The following is a 20,251-nucleotide window of genomic DNA, read 5'->3' as shown; positions in this document are numbered from 1 at the left end:
TCTCTTTAAGTGTTTTTGAATTTTCTTTTTCATTCACAAAAACCTTTGACAATTAACACAGAACCACACAAGTTTAATTTATTGTTTACTTAGTCTGTCTTCTCTCATTTTGTCAATTTCTCTTTCGTCCAGCTCTTTTTCTCTCAGCCTATCTTCAGTTTTCTACACTGTTCACTTGTCCTAATTTCCTATTTTCTTTACTTCTTTTAATTCTTTATTTTTTCCGCTCTTGTCTTATTACTTTCCTTTCTTTTCCTTCACTTATTTATGTTCTTTGATTTCCTTTTCTTTTTTCCTTTTCTAATTTATTTTCTTTTTTCTTTCATTTTCTTATTGCTTTTTCTTTTCTTTTTTTTTCTTTTTCTTATTTATTTAGTTTTTTGTCTTCTTTTCTTTTCTTTTCTTTAATTTATTTTATTTTCTCTTTTCTCCTTTCCTTTCCTTTTTTCTTTTCTTTTCTTTTCTTTTCTTTTCTTTTCTTCTGCCTTCACTGTGCCAGTCTTCTTTCTGCAGTTTGAAATGGTTGGACTTTGTCTTCCAGCGTCTTGTCTCAGAGTTGAAGCAGTCTCACTAGAAGTGGTCTGCTATTCCACAATAAAGGACTGCATAGTTCTATTATCAACAAATCAGAGTTGGGTATTTAACAAAAGCATGTATTTAATTGATGTTAGTCAGCGCATTGAATTTGAATATTTTCTTAAACAACAGTTTAAGATAGTACTAATTGTATTAAACAAGTGAACTGTCATCAATTATTGAAATAAATCAGTCAATGTCAGCAGTAGCAGTCTGATCAAGGGCGTGACATCAGGTGAAAACATGTCTCAAGTGTTAACTGTGATCAACATCAACAGCTCCACATCTCTCTGCTGTTGACTTCCTCCAGCTTCCTCCTCTGCCTCTTCTCACATGTTGGCTTGTGTGTGGTTCATCTGGAGGTTGACATTGTTTTCAGTGTGTTTATTGTTGTCCAGCTGATTCAATCTCAGTATTGAATCACGGCTGTTGTTTCTCTCTCTGAAGCTGCCCACAGGTCTCTGTGGAGGTTGTGCTGCAGTATCTGTAATCCAGTCTGCTGCTGCTGCTGCTGCTGCCAGCACGGTCTGGCCTCCCTTCAAAGATTCAAACTGCACCAGGGTCAGGATGGAGTGCCCTGTAAAAATTCAAGAGATGTATTAGTTTCAAAACCATCAAAGATAGCCAGCTCAACTGTCCATTAACTTCACGGGAAGGTGAGTGGAGCAGATGTTTGTTCTAGTTGCCGGGTTAGTTGCGTTCTCGCTGCAAATTAACCACTCCAGGGTTCAATTAGGAGCAGGCTGAGACCAACTCTGCCAGGCAACCTCAGCTCATTTGTTTTGTTTGGCATCAGAGTATGATTGCTGTGCTCACATATGTCCAAGGCGTGTGGAAACCCTGCTGACTACGCTAAATTTCAGATTGTTCTTAAGTGCATCAAAAATCAGAAAGACTTTAATCAAATACAATTCACAAAATGTCTTTAATAAATATCTGAAAACAATAAAAAGTGTTGTGGAATATCTGTGTACCTGTGAGGTGATGCACCGTAGATTCATTAGGTATCATTATGCAGCAGCTGTGTATCACTATGAGGTGTTTGGTTCTGAGGTCTTAAAGGTTGAGTAACAGCAGCTTCTTCTTCTTCTTCTTCTTCTAATGAACAGCCGTGTAGTCAGGAGACAGAAGCTCACTGACGCCCACAGTCATCCTGATAAGAGTGGAAGTCCCTCTGTGTGAATGTGTGAGTGTGAGAGAGAGCCCGAGTTAGAGCTCCATGACACAGGAGGGTAATTGGTGTCAGGTTTAATTAGTGACTGTGTACTCGACACCGTACAGTGTTGCTGAATTAGCAACACTTTAAGACGTGCACTCAGCCTCATTAACCAGAAGTGTCGGGCTCTCACCTGAGAGATTTATGATGACTCAGAGTGTTTAAATACTGCTGTGTCTTCTTGTCTGCCTGGCAACATCCCGTCTTCTGACACATGGGCGGGCACACAGGTTACTTTTAGTCTCTTAGCAAAGGTACACACAGCCAGGAATTTTAACACCAGCTGGGAGAGTGCTTTATGGGAGTTGTAGGTGACTCGCTCTCTTTTCCGTTGACAGCATCTGCTGCAGTGCCACAAGCAAGAGCCCTTTAACGGATGGTTGATATCTACGGCTGCAAAGTTCACAATGCTGCTAGATTACATTATCAAGCAAACAAAGAAAGAAGAAGATTAAAAATAGAGTAAAAAATAGTTTTAAGACGGATGTGCTTTTATCCTGCTTCTGCCCTTAGAAACAGGAATCATAACAATCAGTAAGGACAGCTCACAATATCCATTAGAGAGTTTGAATAGGCACACAACTTACAACTACAACACAAATGTTTTCTGTTATAATTCTGACAGTATGCCCGCAGTACTTGTTGCAGAAAGCTGAATATTTAAGGGGCATGTTACATTTATTTTCCTCTTCAAATACAATCTATGCAGGCAGATCAGTTTGTTTATGTTTCAAAGTCAATTGTACTCCCAACACCATATTCATATCCCTCATAAGGCCTTGAATATGAATACTGATGCTGCCATCTAGTGGCCCCTTGAGGTAATGCAGCATCTAAGCTAAGATTTTTCAGGATTTGGAAAAACATCACCTTATATATGAACAGAATGAGGCTGAAGTTAAATACATCTTAATTAATACAAAATATATAATTACAGGTTGATGATTTTAACTAATTTTCAGATACAAATGACACATTTAAGAGCAGTAGTATAACTATGATTTTAGTCTTTATTGTTAACTACTAACAGGATATGCTTAAATATAAGTGTATCTATGGAGACTGGTTGGAAACATAGCCCATAAAGTCAAATGTGGACACTGCAGGTAGTTTTTCTGAAACTTGTATTCTTGTATTAATTCTACTTACTATGATGGACAATGCACTGACATTTCTAATTTTGATGCCACCTAGTGTTGGGTGTTGGCTATATTAACTTGATGTTTTGAACATTACAGAGTTTTGAGGCCTGTTCAACAATTACTAGAGTATATTTTGAAATGTGAGTTTGTTGTGTGCTATTATAACAAACCTGTTAGATTTGTTGTCTTTTAGCAGGAATGTTTTATGGACTGATCCAGTATGTCCTTAATTAAATTAAATACATTTATTGTTCGTTTGTTTGTTTGTAAAGAGATCCAAATCTGGGTCACATGGTTTCCTCACCAATCAGCAGTTATTGTGAACACCTGTGATGTTGTGCCTCAGCTGATTGGCATCAGTAATTGGCTGATTGGCATCAGCTGTGGGAGGCTATAACAAGGCTGAGGTCTCTTTGTACAGTTGTTTTTTGCTCACGAGAAGATCAACTCCATCAGTTAGCTTGCTTTCTTCTTAAGTGAATGAAAGTTTGAGTTCTGTTGCAAGTGATTTATCTCTATTTGTCAATAATTTTGTTCTCCGGCTCATCAGTGACTCCCATCTCTCTTTGGTTTAAGGTCCAATTCTCTTTTTGTCTATAGTTATTTTCTATTTTTTGGGCTTTTTTGCCTTTATTGGATAGGACAGCTGAAGAAAGACAGGAAATGTGGGGAGTAGAGAGTGGGGAAGACGTGCAGTAAATGATAGACCAGCCGGGAGTCAAGCCAGCGACCTCTGTGACGAGGGCTATAGCCTCCATACGTGGGACGCTTAGACCGCTAGGCCACCAGCTCCCCGTCTATCTATAACTTTGATAGAATCTGTAGAGTATGGCACTTCAACCCTCACCATTAGAAAAAAACAAGGGTCCATTTTTCTGTTTTTTTTTAATTTATTAAGTGCAGTGACCTTGTATCACTACATTTATTTTGTCTGTCAGTAGGCTTTCTAAAACATCACAGATGGAAGTATTTAAAAAAAAAGCTTGGTGTTGAATCTCATGTAGTGTTAAGTTATGTGAAGAACATACTTCCTGGAAATTAATGGTTTTGGAGATACAAGGTTTTCTCCATGACGGTGCCTTTTTTTAATCAGTCAAACTATCATGACGCCATCGTCCTGACTATTTCCCCTTAGGTTCTAGGGCCCTAGGGAAGTTTCCCACTTTGCTAAGCTTGTACTTTGGGCTGTTTTCGAAACCGCCTACGATACTAGTAGTACATACTGATTTGGCTAGCTGGACAAGACACTACCTGAGTCATCTGAACCTGAATAAATGTCCCATAATGTCAGCACCACATTAGCACTGACCTCGTGTTCGGTAAATATCAGTCACTGGGATTGTGCTGTTGATTTACACTGTGGAAGTGTAAACACATTTTCTGGACTCATATCAATAACTCAAACTTAAACACACTTTTGAAATATTTATTTACAGTAGGAGACAGCCATGTACAAATCAGTTCCCATATGAACAGAGCTTATTTCTTCATAAACAAAAAATGTACATTACAAGCCCACTGGAAGTAGAAGAAGTGCTCTGTTGTTTTATTGCTTCAGAGAGAGAGAGAGAGAGAGATGAACCACAAGAAGGTCACTCACTAATGTAAGAGGAATATTTGAAATGGCTCTTTACACAAGACCATATTTTTTCAAAACATCTATATTTTAATTATTTACACAGAATTACAAAACTCCAAAATATTGCTTTTGACAGATCTGCAATATTACACAGAAATATCTTGAAAAAAAATGAACAGCAAGAGCTAAAAATCTTCAAATATTTTCTCCAAGCATGGCACCAAATACAAAGTAAGACAAAAAAACAAACAGGGTTGGGCTTTCAGGAGCTGGTTCAGTTCAGAGGAGAGCAGCCTGGACAAGGAAATGGACAGAAATGGACAGAGATTTGGCTTCTGGATTCAAACATCAGGTGGAGGAAAAAAATCAAGAGAAGTCAAAATGTTTAGAAATAAGTGCAACAAACAGCCCAAACTGCAAATCAAGCCCTGCAGTCATCAGAACACATGCACAGATATGACGACTGGAGCTGTGGGAGAGCTATTTACACAATGTGGACATCCTGTGGAGAGATTATGACCTGGCACACTCTACAGGACAATACAGCGAGCAGACAAGACGAACATATCTGTTATCTGTGGCAGGGGACAGATTGTCATGTTCACCTGACCCTTCTGCCATCCAATCAAATCATAACAGATGTTATTATAAGTCCCAATGCTGTATTACATTTAGGACCAAAGGCAGAGTGATTAATCAGGATGGTCAGTTGTATTTATCTAAAGGTACAGTGTGTAAAAATTGAAATATTTCACGATATCTAGCAGTCAGATTCTAAATTGAAGCGCTCCCTTGCTCACCCCTTCTGCCAGGGAAGCAGTGGTAGCCTTCAAGGACAAGAAGCTCCTGTGATGCATGAGAGGTATGATCCTCCATTTGTCCAGTTTCTAACATCGAAAACGTCCATGAATACAATTATTCTGCGTACAACAACAATGGCGGTGAAATATAGCAGCCAACGTGGAAGGGGACATGCTTCCGTTGTAAAAAGCTCATTCTACGTGAACAAAAACAAAACAGTTTTTACATACAGGTGATTATACACTGATTTTAAAAAACAATGCATACTGTACCTTTAAGAAAAAAATGGTGCATATTTGATTTCTTTTTGTACATACTAATTTAGGTTTAACATTGCACAACATTTGTGAATTCATACATTTTGAATTCATTCAAGATCATTTTTTTCACAAGGATTGTATCACTAAGTTGTCCCATGATGCATTTCTCATGTAGCCCTGTTGATTTGAAGGCCATTAAGATGTATGGATTTAGCCTCAGCCTCTCCTCCGCTTCTCTGGTGGATGTCTTACTGTTGGATCATTTAGACTTCATCAAAAAAGAAAAACACTCTTCAACACAAAAAGTTGAAGTTTCCAAACTTGACTTTAGTGTCTGGAGATGTGAAGTATGTCAGTCTGTGATTGGCCAGTTGTTGTGTGTGGAAATAAACAAACATAAGCACAATGAATGCGAAATACAAGGGACATGACGTGCTGCGGCTGTTTTAAGGAGACGAGAGTGTCGAAGCAATGATGCATTTACAGATGAAATGTGAGTGTGTGCCCATAAATGCACTTTATTTGAATGCTTAAATATAGCACATGTACTGTACAGCTGTGTCTGATTATACACATACAGTATGCACTCCTCCGTCCCCGGTCACGTGGTGGGTGAGGCTCAGAAGATGAACTCTCCAGGGACCTCCTGCAGGGCGCTGAAAGGCTCCTCAAACTTGAAGCGCTTGGAGATGACCTTCTGCTGAGCAGCTAGCGCCTCTTTCTCTGAGGAGGAGGTGGACTGGCGGCACTGACCAACGGTGTAAGCAGCAACGACTATCAGCTCCTCCGTCACCGGGCCTTCCTCATCCTCCTCCTCTGTGGTGTTGCAGCTGGGAGGTTCGGGGCTGCTGGTGGAGCTGCTGGTGGGGCTGCTGCTGGATGCCTCCTGGTCCTCAAGTGGGAGGATGTCCTCCACCCTCTTGGTTACCTTGCACTCTAAGGACTGAAGCCAGGGGTGTTTGAGACACTGCTCTGCTGTGGCCCGATCCCTGAACACAGACACAAACAGAAATACATCTCACTTTCTTGAATTATAGCGGCTGATCCAGAGACACAGATTGGGGCGAGAAGAGGTTTGAGAAGATCAGAGGGTGAATGATTTGAAAAGGGGCTACATGATGGTGCGGAATCACCAAACCTCAAGACCGAATGGAGTCCAAATCACCAGAGAAGGATCTTAGTCGAGTCAGGTCCATATGACCTGAGTCTAAGACACACTGATTGATTCTGCTGCAATGGGGTCCAGCAGGTGTCCAATAAACTCTAATACCTTCAGCCCACTGCTATTAATACAATTTTTAACTGATCTTGGACCAGTCAAAGAGACACTTTCATTGCTAACGTTACTGTTAGCTTGGTGGCAGTAATGCCATCAACAGTCTAGGCAACGTCAGCATCTCAGTTACTTTCCTGGGTGTACAGTTTGAGTTTGTTCCCGTAATCCCCTTTATGTTTTTGTTTTTGGAATTCTAATATGTTGCACTGCTCGTATCTACATCTGATGTACATTTTTGAAAGCATGATTTGTAGTGCCTCTTTGGGCATCCTGGAACCGTAGCTGAACAAGAAACATGGGCAAGTGAACACATGTACCAGCACTTGCTCCAATATAATAAATTATGAGGGTCTTATTTTGAAAAACAAAAACATTAAAACGGTCTCTATCAATAAAACAGTCATGGCCCTCCTTTCCATCTCTCCTAATGCAAGTCTGAGTCACGAGTCCAGAAAACCAGGACCTGAGTCGGGCTCAAGTCCTGGTTTACTTCTACACTACAACATTGTCACTGTGCATGTGTTGGTTCCCCTTTCAGCTCTCTCCCACAATCCAACGAACAACTGGAGACCTTGAACTACCTGTGAGTTTGAGTGTGTCTGGTTGTTGTGTCTCTATAGGTGCATTTAGACCAGAAGCTCCAGGAACTTTTAGCTCCCAGCTAGCTACTCTACTAGGAACTAAAAGGTTCCTGTGGCCCAATTGTTGTCTGTGTTTGTGTCAGCCCTATAATAAACTGCCCAAGGTGTACCCCACCTTTGGCCCAGGGGCAGCTAGGATTGGCTGTTGACCCCCTGTAACCTGAAACACGATAAGCAGGATGGATAACAGAAGGATGGATGATTTGAACAGATATGACAGGTGTTATAAAAAATAAACTTCAAAAATGACTTTGTAGAAGCTCGACTCAAATACATATTCCTGGCTGAAAGGATGCATTGTGATGTGAACTTTATCTCTTTCACTCTCTGCTGATCTTTAAAGAATCTCATGTTTTATTAATGATAAGTCGTGTTGGACATACTGTGGCTGTTTGCGGAGCAGCATCTGCATGAAGGGCAGGGCGGCCTGGTCCAGCTGCTGCAGCTCCTCCTCGGTGTAGCTCACGTTGAGCTGGGAAATGTTGAGGAAAGTTTCCTGCTTGTCTTCACCCAGGAATGGAGAGATTCCTGTCAGCATCACGTAGGCCAGGACACCAATACTCCTGTGAACACGACAAGAGTGACAAGTTTCAACAACAGCTGCATGAGAATATCATGATCCTGTCATGGTGTGGACTCTAGTGTTTATCTTGTTTATTTCTTGGTTTTCAAGTGTTTCCTTACTTAGTTTTTTGTACCAAGGTTTTTTGGGGTGGGTGTGGTGTGAGGAGGTGTCACTAATTACACACAGCTGTCCCTCTTTAGTGGCTGCTCTTATAGTGCAGCTCTGACTCATTTAAGCTGCTTGTTCATGCCAGCTGTCAGCGGTATCAGGGTTCTCTCTTGCATTGAAGTGTCTCAGTGTTTTAGCTTTGGCTGCTTTCTTTGCTTCCACACTACCATCGGCGCCTCCACTGCCATCCTACGACTCATCGCTGTTTGGAAAAGCTCTGTTTTCAAGATCCCTGCTCTGTCACCTTGGTCCACCTGAGTTAAATGTCACAGATCCCTCTGGCTCAATTGTAGTGTCTTTGTTTATGTCTGTATTTCATCTTGCACCATCATCAAGTTACAATGTTTATTACTCTAGTACTCTTGTCTTTGACCAATGTCATTAGAACTGATGTACTTCCCATCAGTTACAGCTGTTTTTTACTGTTGGCCACTAATTTTCACCTTTTTAGAGTTTTAACTTGCTAAATTTCGATGACAATCAAGATGGCCTTCATACCTTTTGTAGCATTGTCACTGTGTGTTATACAGTGCTGCTAGCATGGCTGTAGAGCCATAAACTTGGTAAAAGGCCAAAACCAGCTAACACTTGTTTGTCAGGGGGAGTCAGTTTAAGTTGAAAATGACCCTTTAACTTCAAGAGTGGTGCATTAGCATTTCCTACTCCGGTAGGAATGTTTTGAGTTTTACTGAGGGTCAAATTCCTTGTTCCAAGATGCATATTGCGCATCCTTGTTCTTCCCTTCAGAACCAACCAAGTTGGTTTCAGGTACGCCTTCCTATGTCTGGAATCGGCCTGTCTTTTAAAAATACTGCAGAAAATGAGCAAAACAAAAAAATCTACATATAAGTATTAAAGTGGCCTTGTAAATGTATTGGTTGTTTCATAAAAGCAGCCATGAGGGGTTTACAACTTGGGTGTTTTTTCTTATGACCCAGAGCCCCCACTAGGGGGCTCCCAAGGTCAGACATTTTTCCTTATTACTTCAATGGCTATGCTATTCATGCTGTATAATACACACATCAGCTATAACATTATGACCACCAGTGAAATAATTGTCTCATCAGTTCAGGGTCAAAACAGCCCTGGCCTAATGAGACATGGACTCCACTAGATCTCTGAAGGGTTGCTGTGGTATCTGGCACCAAGACGTTAGCAGCAGGTCCTGACCCAGTTGTAAAACCATTACTCCAATCCTTATGCTTGCCAGTTTTTTCCTGCTTCCAACACGTCAACTTCAAGGTGAGAATGTTCGCCTGCTGACAACACTACCTATCCACTGACAGGTGCCATTGTAAAGAGATAATCAATAGTGTTATTTACTTCATCTGTCAGTGGTCTTAATGTTACGGCTGATTGGTGTATGCAAGAAACTGAAAGAGCAGAGGATAAGGGAAACTAAAATGTGTCATATGACCTCGTGTTGAATGAAAATAAGAGAACAGACACCCTCGTAAAGAATGGTCAAAAGTTATCAGTGGAAAAGAGACAATAGAGGTTTCTTACCACATATCTGTCGCTGTGCTGATGGGCTCATAATTCAGAATCTCAGGAGCTGAAAATATGAACACAAACACATTCATTATTACTCACAATTAAAAACAATAACTAATGTACCAAGGTGGTGAATTAGCAGTAAAGACCTAACTCACCAACATACTCAGGAGTTCCCATAATCTCCCTGAGCTCCCGGTGATTGCTGACCATCCTGGACAGACCAAAGTCCACGATCTTGATGTCACCCAGAGGAGAGCTGCTGGTCAGGAGGATGTTCTGAGGCTGACAGGAGATCACACAACAAACGTTTTAGAGTTAGACAGGAAGAATTAGATTGATGAAAGATGATGATTTCTGTTTCAAACAGTCCACAGTCTAAAGTTACAGCTCCCACTGCAAGGAGAGTCACAGTGAAGAAGTGTATGCTTACTTCATCTACATCTGTAAACAGAATTTTACCTTATGCCAATAAATGAGAGCAAACTGTGACCAAGGTGACTGATTTATATCTCTTGGAACGAAGTCCAGAATTTGAGACATCACAGAGTGATATTTAAAAGTAATATAATCCTCTTGCTTGAGAGTCAAAGTCCACCACAACATGCTCGAACTTGCTTTCAGAACTTTTGAAAATCTGACACGTGTGGCCACAGGAAACGGTTCCTGGGAACCATCCTTTATAAATTCCCTAGCTAGAGTCTTCTGTGTTTCCAAGCCAAGAAACTAAGATTCCAAAATGTTGTACCATTAGTTTTTACATTAAGTGATGATGTTGTCATGTGACATTAGATGCAATTTTAACATAATGATCACACCTAGCTTAAAGAAGTGTTTCCATTTTCTGTACAATGGTATAAAAAGCTAAAGCATGCCTGAATAACCTTAGACTTTACAGGTTTTAGGACTTTGGTTGAAGGCACTTTTTGCCGATACATTTTTCAAAAGCTGCTTAGCATTGTTTCTAAAAGTGAGCATATCTTAAAAACCAAAGAATCTACAGCATTCAATTAAACTGCTTTAGTGTCAAAATACATTTAAATTAAGAACTGCTCTGTATAAATACGTTTTGTGTCTTTATTTAGCTAAAATGTTTTGTATTTCTTAAATTGAATACACAATTTCAGTGTTAAATTATTCTGAACTGAGATTGCAGAGATTTCTCAAATCAAAGACTCAGAGCAACAGACCCTCTTGTTCACTTGGTCTTGAATATGAAAGGTCTGACATCTATGGTCTAAAAGTGTGAGACAATTTAGCTAATTTTGGACTTGATGAAGAAATTAGAGTTGAAAACCGAAGGTCTGTCATGTTTGTGTGTGAGCAAACCTTTAGGTCGAGGTGGACTACGTTGTTCTGGTGGAGGAAGGAGACTCCCTCCAGAATCTGCCTCATCAGCCTCTTCACGTCGTCCTCACTGAAGGCCTCGTCCTCCCGCTCTGCCACACACTGGTTGAAAATCTCCCCTCCTGCAGCACTGTACACAAACATACGAAGAACATATTAGATTAAAATAAACAAACATGTTGATCTACATTCTTTTATGCAGAGGTATCCAACATGTTAGCCAAAATGAAAACAGTTCCTCTACTAAACATGTGTGAGGTCAGCTGGGGCTGCAGGTACACACACACACAGATAAACATGTCTGTTTATAAATCAAGGTTGTGTTTGGTGTGTTTGGAGCCATTAGAAGAAACAGAAGCACCCACAGGAAAGTAAAACTCCAGTCTGTGATCCAAGTTACATCCACAAGCTCACCAAGATGATTGAGACTTGTCCTACGTCAGGCTTTTTATGGAGAATCCCATGATACACCCTGGAAATAAATCACTGTGTGTGTGTGTGTGTGTGTGTGGTTGCGTGCGTGTGTGAGACTTGCTGGAGGCAGAGGCAGAAATAGCGGAGTGAACTGCAAACTAATTATGAAGTCGACTTGAACGAGGCTGTTGGTTGTGTGTGCCGATAGATTTCTCTCTCTCTCTCCTTGGAAAAAAAAGGAAAATAAAAAACTCTCTAAATCAACAGAAAATACTTCAACTGCTTGTTCTTTGCAAAGTACCTTTAATTTCCTCTGACCGTAGATAAACTCTGATGGATAAACTCAATTAGACCGGGAGGATGATTGGAAAGAAAAAGAGAGAGGGCAGTCAGGAATAGACAAGGCGTCCCCTCAGGGTGCTGCTGAATTGGGCTCTATCTCAGAGGAAGCTGGAGGAGGGGGAGGAGAGGAGTGGGGAGGGCGTGTGTTTTGACTGTTCAAGGTGAGAAGAAAAGGTCTTTAATGGTGGAAAGGTTAGATCTGATCAGAAGTTTAAGTAGGCTGGACAAACATCCTTACTCAGGTGAGACCATGTGGCTACTTCATCTTAATTCATTCTGCTTTAAAAAGTTTCATTTCCTGTTTCTGTAAATATTAAACTGACTGGATTGAAAACTCAAAGTGTCAACTCTACTTTTTTTTGTGGTAGCAGCACCCAAGAGCTCATATTCAGAGCCCGTCTCACAAGCTCTTAGTGTCAGGAAGAGTTAGGAAAGTTGAGAGGCACTTCCACTTCACGCTGAAGTGACCATTTAGTGTGTTTGAAACTGTCATGGCTGCTTCAAAATTGCTTTGATCAAATAGAATTTTACAATGAAAATTATTAAAAATTAGCTGTTAAAAATTGTGTTGTGGCATTCAAAGCAACTCTACACCTGGAAACGGTATCCTCAAAAGATGAGTATTGTTAGTGCCATCATTGTCGACAAGGTTGATATCAGAGTCTCTTCCCAATTCTGAAAGTTGGTGATGAACATGTGGCCTTGACAAGCAAGGCAATTAAAGTTGAACTACTGGCCAGTAGCCTCGCAGTCTAAGCATGCCCCATATACAGAGGCTTCAGTCCTTGTTGCGAAGGTCATTGGTTTAACTCCCGGCCGAGACCATTTGCTGCATATCATCCCCAACTCTTTGCTCCCCACATTTCTCGTCTCTTTACAGCTGTCCTATCAATAAAGGTGAAAATGCTTAAACAAAAAAGTTTGAACTTTCGCCAACTGAGGGCAGTGAGAGCACAGTAACCTCAGACAGTGGACGCCGAGCGTTAAGGATGTTTAGCGCTGGACTCCAATGCAGGCCCTGCCACTTCAAAAAAAAAAGCAGCTAGTGGACACAGGCCCTAATGAAACCACTGCTTAAGATTTGGGTTTTGGTGACAAATTCACCCCTTTAGAAGGGATCACACTTCATTGGTTTGAAATCCAAACCCAGATTCAAAATGTCCAAGATTGGGATGCTGTGAGCAAAACTGAGACTGACAACAACCTGCTGCAGTGATGCTATGCAGAGAGAAAATCAGAATCAATCATTTTCAGGCTATTGGCTATCAACAAGGTTCGTCTACTCTTCAGAAAGAACCATAGACTGTATAAAATATGGACGTAGTATCCGTGACATCATCCATCTGTTTCTGAAGAGCTGTTTGAAGCCAATCGGCGGCGGCTGCCATATTGCTGCTGTGGAGCCAGTGTGATGTAAAGAGGCATGCTTTGAGCCTCCTAGCCAACAGTTACAGTGATCCCGCAGTCAGCTATGCCTCTCATTGGAAGACTAGTAATCTCAATATCTTTGAAATTACCGCGTTAGAAAAAAAAAATTCACCCCTTCACAGTGAGAGCCGATCGAGAAAGGAGCTACCCAGACTACACTCATCTTTTGTACCAGGCTGTAAACATGTTTATTTCTGCTGGAAAGATCGTCTTTTTCCCATTCATGTGTATGTGACTTCCAGTACTTCCGGAGCCAGCCTCAAGCGGATCCTCGATGAACTGCAGCTATTAATAATTATTCATATTCATATCTCATATTTTTAGACCGGAGGTTGCCGCTTGTAAAGAACTTTGGGTGAGGTTGTCATTGTTTGGTCTTTTTTAGGTGAGGTAGGAGATTGGGGGGGCAACCAAGGTCCTTAACCAGGTTCTCCTATGACTGATGGGAGGGATGAATTGAGTATAAATATGTTTAAAATGACAGGTAATTCATATTTCTAGAAAAATAAAGCACCAATCAACTCCTTACAGTAATGGTTTAATAAAGAGAAAAAAATATGGTCTTGGGATTTGGGATAACAGAAGTTCTCACTTGGAAAGTCAAAGTCGTGGTTTGAGTCTGGCTACTCAACATCCTTGTGGAAAACTGAAAGTAGAGAAATTCCTCTCTAAACGCTGCACACAACGTAGTTCCTACAAGACAGTGGAGTTTAACTACAAGCTAAGCTACACACAAACCCTCAGAACAGGCATGTCTAACAACATTGATTGTATTACTCTAGTTAATTGTGACGATTGCTGTTATTATTATTATTATGGCCGTCACTGTGTTTCTGGATTTGCCAGACTCGTGGGCACCATCTGACTCCCCCATTCAAAGTCTTTTGTAAGTAATTAGTGAGAGTGTTACCCAAAGAAAGAGTAAGACAGGAAGTGCTTTTCAAACCACATTATGAAAGACTTCTCATCCAGTCACACTGGTTGCTGCTGGAAAAGAAAAGGTTGGTTCTATAATTGGAAAAAACTAGGTGTCCAAAAATAGGTGTTACATTTCCATTGTTTTCAGGTCATTTTGATGTTTTAAACACACTCTACTAAAAAAAAAAAAAATAAAGCCTGAATGACTGATTTACGCCTAGTTAAACATGAGGTTTAAGCCCTCCTTACACATGTACTCTGTTGCATGTGGGTCAAGAAATCACACCCTGTTGCTTTAGTGTGGGTACAGGAGGTGCCAGAAAACAGAATTATGACAAATAATTAGGTCAGTGGAGGGAATTTGTGTGGGAAGTGATTGGTTTTTAATCTGCACCACTGTTGTATGTACACACACTCACACACACACCTGCACGCACAACTGATTTTCTGCACGTGCATTAAACTGTTGTAATGAATTCCTTGGAGGATCAGACGGGAACTAATACCGTCTTACAAACAAAAACCAACGAGCAAAAACGTCCTTTGTTTGCCAGATTAGCTCAGAAAGGTTGAAAACATGAACGCTTCAAATGTTTATAATGTTTTCAGTTGGATTAGATTAACATGAGGTCATTTCCTGGTTTCTAAAAAAGTTGGTATGGTCCAATTACCTCTTACTTTACACAGGGTTAGCAGAGTGTGAAACCTGTGATGACATCTGCCTAACCTTCTATATAAATCTCTTCTTGAGACCCATTTTTACAGAGATGCTTTTGTGACTTCATCCTTTTAGCCGCTTTTTATTTTTATTTATTATTTTAAGTTTTTTTCTTACTATTGTTTGATTATTTATTGTTTTATACTTTCCTTTTTAGGTAATTATTTTAATATTCCTTATTATCCTTTTCCATTTTCTATTTTCTCCAATGTGATGTCTTCTTATTCTTAAAAACTTTTTATTGTCCTTTAATACTTTTATTTACTTATCTATTTCAAGATAAAATGTATTCTCTTATTTTTGAAAAACCTTTATAATGAGGATTTATTGGTCTACTGCAATGATTTTCAACAACTGTGGAACACTAGTGTGCCGTGACAGATCGTCCGGTGTGCCGTGGGACATTTTCCAATTTCAGTTAATTAGTCCCAAAAAATATTATTCATGTACTGCAAATAATTTGCCATGAAGTGCATCTGTACCTGCAGTGTAGTGACTGGCGGAGTAATTCAATACTTGTCATACTGACCTGCGCTACCCGCCCACTGTGTGGCAATGAAGCGCACAAATGACCTTGTTAATTTAAGACAATAGAATTAATGATGCGCGTGAGATGTGTATGTGACAAGACGTAGGTGTACAACACCAATGGATAAATATTCAAAAAGGAAAAATGAAAACTCCAAACTGGGCCCTGGACTAAATTCTAAGAGCGTAATATGGGGGGTGAAAAAGGCAACTTTTATGAGAAAAACTACAACGGTGTCTGTGAGAGCTCTCAAAGCCAGCTACTTAGTATCTGAACTCGTAGCCAAATCAAAAAGCCACACACTGTGGCAGAGACATTAATACTACCTGCAAAAGCCAGTGCAAATGAGATGCTTCACCCTGACACAGTTAAAGAAGTAGCCAAAGTCCCCCTTTACTTATTGAGTAAAGGAATCTCTTATCTCTCAGATAAATAGATTCATAAATGGAGAGACTAAATGTGTCATTTTGTAACACTTTTGGTTGGTGGTGTGACTCCGGATTTGTTTAATGTAAGAAATGTGCCTTGGCCAAGCGGCAACCTCCGGTCTCAAACGATGAAGCCCATGCGGAAGTGTTATAAACTGCAGTACACCGAGAATCCACTTGAGGCTGATTGCAGAAACACCGGAAACCACATTGATATGAATGGGAAAAAGATGATCTTTGCAGCATTAATAAACATGTTTACAGCCTGGTTCAAAAAACGGCTTGGGTCTACGAAGCTAATCTCTCTATCGGCACACACTGCACGGGGGATGAATTGTTTTTCTAACGTGACAGTTCAGAAGATATTAAGATTCTGAGTTTTGCCCAAATAAGGACATGACTGACGTGACTCCCGGTCGGGAACACATAGCTGTTGGCTAGGAGGCTCACACTACGTCACACTCTGCCTGGTTGAGTTCAGCATTTCCAAAATAGCTGCTGCCGTCGATTGGCTTCAAAACAGCTCTCAGGAACAGATGGGTGATGTCACGGATACTACGTCCATATTTTATACAGTCTATGGCCTTGGCTCAAAAAAGGTTGAAAAACACTGGTCTACTGTCTCACCATTTTATTCCGTTTGATTTATGTTTATTCTTGTCAATCTTTTGCATTGTATTTTGTTTTTGCATTGTTAGAATTCCTATACTCCTCTCTGTCAAAAGTTTATTTTGTCAGATTTGTGTGTATCAATATTTGCATTTGTAACGTCATAAAGAGGTGTCAGTATTATTTTAGACACTTCAAACCTTTCCACTGATAGGATCCCAAACAGAAGCACGACGGCCCGTTGCCTGTGTGTAGTCCTGAATCCTGACAGAAGCTCTGAAGCCTCGAAGTGAGGTCAGGTTCACGCAGCACAGAGGGCAGATACACTTTGATTGGCAAGTTGCTAATGTGATTAATGAAATGATAGTCGGAGCAGTGCTGTGGGAATGGATCAATTCAGCTTTGATCACGAGCCGTCATGCTGAACTTCTGTTTGTTTATTTGCAAAAACGACAACATGAACGTCAGCTGACCTACAAACACACAAAAAACAGTGAAGGAGGGGGAGGGGTCTATATCTGCAAGACTGAACAACATTAAAGTAATGCATATTCCTTCAGTATTGGTGGAGACATTATATTTTATCTATCATATTCCAGCACCATGATCATCAGGCGAGGAGACGAAACTACTCAACAAAGGAGAGCAGAGACAAAGAGATGAATGTGCGTGACAGAGAGAGGAGGGAGAATAAAGTCAGAGTGAGGTCAAGTGAATGGATCTGAGTAACTCTTCATCCTGCGCTCATCATGTATTCATGTCAAGCTAACTGGAGTTTCCCACATGTTAATGGCTCCATTTACTGCAGAAAAATACAGCATCTTACAGTTCAGTATAATGAATCCCCAAATGCCTGAAATGTGACATCACTGTTCATAACTTATAGGGTCAAATGAACCCACTATGGGACAAAAGGGAGCCATGGGACCCTAAAGAACCAACCTGGCACATGATCAATGGGACTTCCATGAACTAACCCTCCCAACATTTATGAGGACTTGGATGAACACAAATTAAATTTTAGATTTAGAGAGATTAGTGAGTAAAAAAAGTTGTTTCAAATCCTTTTCTTGACATTTGTAGTTTATTAGGGCCCGAGCACCGATGGTGGCGAAGGCCCTGTTATAACCCTAAGGATTGTTCTTTCTTCCGCCACTTAAAAAGCATTTTTGGACCCCTGAACGTGAATGAAAGCGCGGATATTTTTGCACACTCATCGGGCCTGGTGAATATTGTAAGTTATTATAGGTCTCGCAATAAAAATCTCAGTAGCGCCCCCTAGAGGTAAAAAAACACCCTACGCATAGAATTTTTTTGAGCTACATGCATGAAAAGTTCTACGCATATTCATGGCATTAGGACGCACAAAAAAGTCTCTAGCACCCATATTTGAAACTCAACAGGAAGAGCGCCACCTAGCTTTGAACATGAAAAATGGGGCCAAAATGAGTCCGTGCAAGGGGGCATACTTTTGCTAATTCCTCCTAGAGCTTTTCTCCGATTCAGTCCACACTAGGCACATTCTATAGTAAACCCATTGACGATTAATACAAAGTAAAGGCATTCCTTTCAGAAGAAAATTGTGGGCGTGTCAGACTTTGGGGCGGGGCATAAAAAAAAAAAGTTGGAAAATTGATTTTTGTGACTTCAAAATACACGTAATCTCACCTCATCCAACACACTCATCAGTCCTGGGGAAAATTGCGACATTTTATGGGTGTCGCAAAAAAAGTTGAATATATGTGCTCACTAGCGCCCCCTACAGTTTTCCAAAAACCCTTCCTCATAGAGGTTATTTTGAGCTATTAAATTATTGTTAAAGGAATTCTGTTCAGACTAAAATTGTGGGCGTGGCACACTGTCAAGTTTGGAGGTTTTCTTGGAGGTTTTTCACCTGAGCCAGTATATATTCTCAGATCTTGCTTTCGCATCGTGTGGTGGCAAATATCAGGCGGCGGTTTACACGAGGCGGTGGCTCACGTAAGCGGGGGCTGCGGGTGTGCGAGGGCCCGTTCATCACTGCTTGCGGCTTTAATTTCTTTTCTTTTCGTTTTTTGTTAAAGAAGGAAAGGGGAAAATAAATTCAAAAGGTCTAACATAATAAAGATCTATTCTTATTTTGGGGGATGCCAACAACACCATTCAGAATGAACTCCATGCAACCTTTATTGATCATCTGGTTTGACAGTTATTTATTGAAAATAAACAATGATTTATTCAGGTATAAACTATACTGTATAATAAATGGACATTGTATCCGTGACGTCGCCCTTCTGTTTCTGAAGCCCTGTTTTGAAGCCTATTGTCCGTGGGTGCCATATTGGAAATGCTGAACTCAGCCTGAAGAGGTGGACATGTTTCTACGTTTTTGGATTGGTGTGTATGTGGTTTCCAGTACTAGCCTCAAGTGGACAGTCAAGGAACTGCATTTTTTAGCACTTCTGCATTGGCTTCATTTCATGCAGCTGGAGGTTGCCGCTTGGTAGAAACAAATAAAATGTCTCTAGAGAAGATTTTTTAACAAATCTGTTTCTCTCTTATGTTCGCAAGAAAGTAACAGAGTCACTAAAGTCACAAAAAATTGGCCTACAACTGTACAAATGCATGACTACAAAGTTGGCATACACATTAAGCATACACAAAGCCACTGGGTTAAATGCCGGCCAAATACACTGGTGAGTCAGTCTACAGAACCATGCCTTGGAAAGGACCACAAAATTGTAACGCCTTGAGTTTTTACTTTATTATAGAAGCTTGGTTTCTTCATGAAGTTTACATAGATGTCTTAAAAATTTAACTCAGCCCTTTAGTTGGATTTTTGTTCTACAGACCTGACAGTAAGTACAGGTAAGAAAACCTAACCCCATTGCTTTGAGTGCTTTTCCCTTGACACTTTTCAGCCATTGACAAAAAGGCAATCCAAGCTTTAACTGCTAGCTACTGCTAGCTAACTTCCTGCCACCATTTTGTCTAAAAAAGCCTCAGCTGTAAACAATCCCCAAATGGAATGTTTGTGTCATAGTGGTCAGAGGTGAGGCAGAGATCAAAGGCGACATTGACTATGACATCATAAGGTGTAGTCTACAGTTATCTAGGAACAGTCAGACCAGCTCATCTCAGACCTATCAGCAGATATCATAGAAGTGTGAGAGCAATTATCACAATATCACCACAATCAAATATGATTTCAACAGTAAGTCTATCAGTCAACGACTCCTTTAACTGGGCCAGGATGCAGATGGAAAACACCTATCACATTTTCAGCGGAGCAGAAAAAGAGGCTCTGCTAAACCAGATCAAGGATCAGGAGACTCGGCTTCAAATGGCCCAGAAAACAATCACTCAGCTCACTGGTGATCTTGAGTTTGAGGAGACAGAAAATCGCACCCTCTGGCGTCAGGTTGAGTATTTGACCAACGAGGTCAAGAGAGGCAACGACAGTATTAAACATTACAAGGATATGTACTCTACAGAGCATGCCCAGAAAATCGAGCTTGGAATGCAAGTGAGGGATCTAGAGGGACAGCTGGCTGATCAAATGAACCAGAATAATAACCTCTTGATTGAGAGCGAGCAACAACAGGTAAGCATTGAGCAGATGTCACAGGACCAGGACCATATCCTGTGTCTGAAGGCTGAACTTGACGCTCTCAAACAAAAGACCAGCCTTGAAGAAGAGAGAAAGAGTCAAGCTAAGAGGGCCGCTGGTGTCAAGATCAAGAAGCTGAGGGCTGAACAACAAAGAAAGGAACAAGAACATCAACTCCTTCTTCAAGAACATGACGCTCTAAAACAAAAGA

General features: G+C 40.6%; 1 protein-coding gene and 1 long non-coding RNA gene across 4 annotated transcripts in view; both read right to left on the bottom strand.

Moving 5' to 3' along the window:
- Positions 1-637: 637 nt before the first annotated feature.
- Positions 638-3,230, bottom strand: LOC117829127. 3 transcript variants are annotated; one of them, XR_004634552.1, is made up of 4 exons: positions 3,105-3,230; positions 1,926-2,205; positions 1,551-1,750; positions 638-1,153 (listed from the first exon to the last, which is right to left on the bottom strand). It is a non-coding gene; the product is annotated as an uncharacterized LOC117829127 (long non-coding RNA). The 3 variants fall into 3 exon arrangements; XR_004634553.1 differs by having other exon boundaries at positions 1,926-2,202; XR_004634554.1 differs by having other exon boundaries at positions 1,926-2,185.
- A 1,116-nt stretch (positions 3,231-4,346) lies between these two features.
- The window catches only part of stk17a (serine/threonine kinase 17a), a 42,275-nt gene continuing 26,370 nt past the window's right edge, over positions 4,347-20,251 (bottom strand). Inside the window, exons 3-7 of the mRNA XM_034706686.1 lie at positions 11,048-11,195; positions 9,877-10,003; positions 9,731-9,779; positions 7,875-8,054; positions 4,347-6,563 (exon numbers count right to left, since the gene is read on the bottom strand). Coding sequence (XP_034562577.1) covers positions 6,194-6,563; positions 7,875-8,054; positions 9,731-9,779; positions 9,877-10,003; positions 11,048-11,195 — 874 coding nt within the window. The 3' untranslated portion in view covers positions 4,347-6,193. The remainder of the gene's footprint in view (positions 6,564-7,874; positions 8,055-9,730; positions 9,780-9,876; positions 10,004-11,047; positions 11,196-20,251) is intronic.

This window comes from Notolabrus celidotus, chromosome 17, assembly GCF_009762535.1.
Source record: "Notolabrus celidotus isolate fNotCel1 chromosome 17, fNotCel1.pri, whole genome shotgun sequence".
Lineage (NCBI taxonomy): Eukaryota > Metazoa > Chordata > Actinopteri > Labriformes > Labridae > Notolabrus > Notolabrus celidotus.
This window is presented reverse-complemented; position numbering and strand designations above follow the sequence as displayed.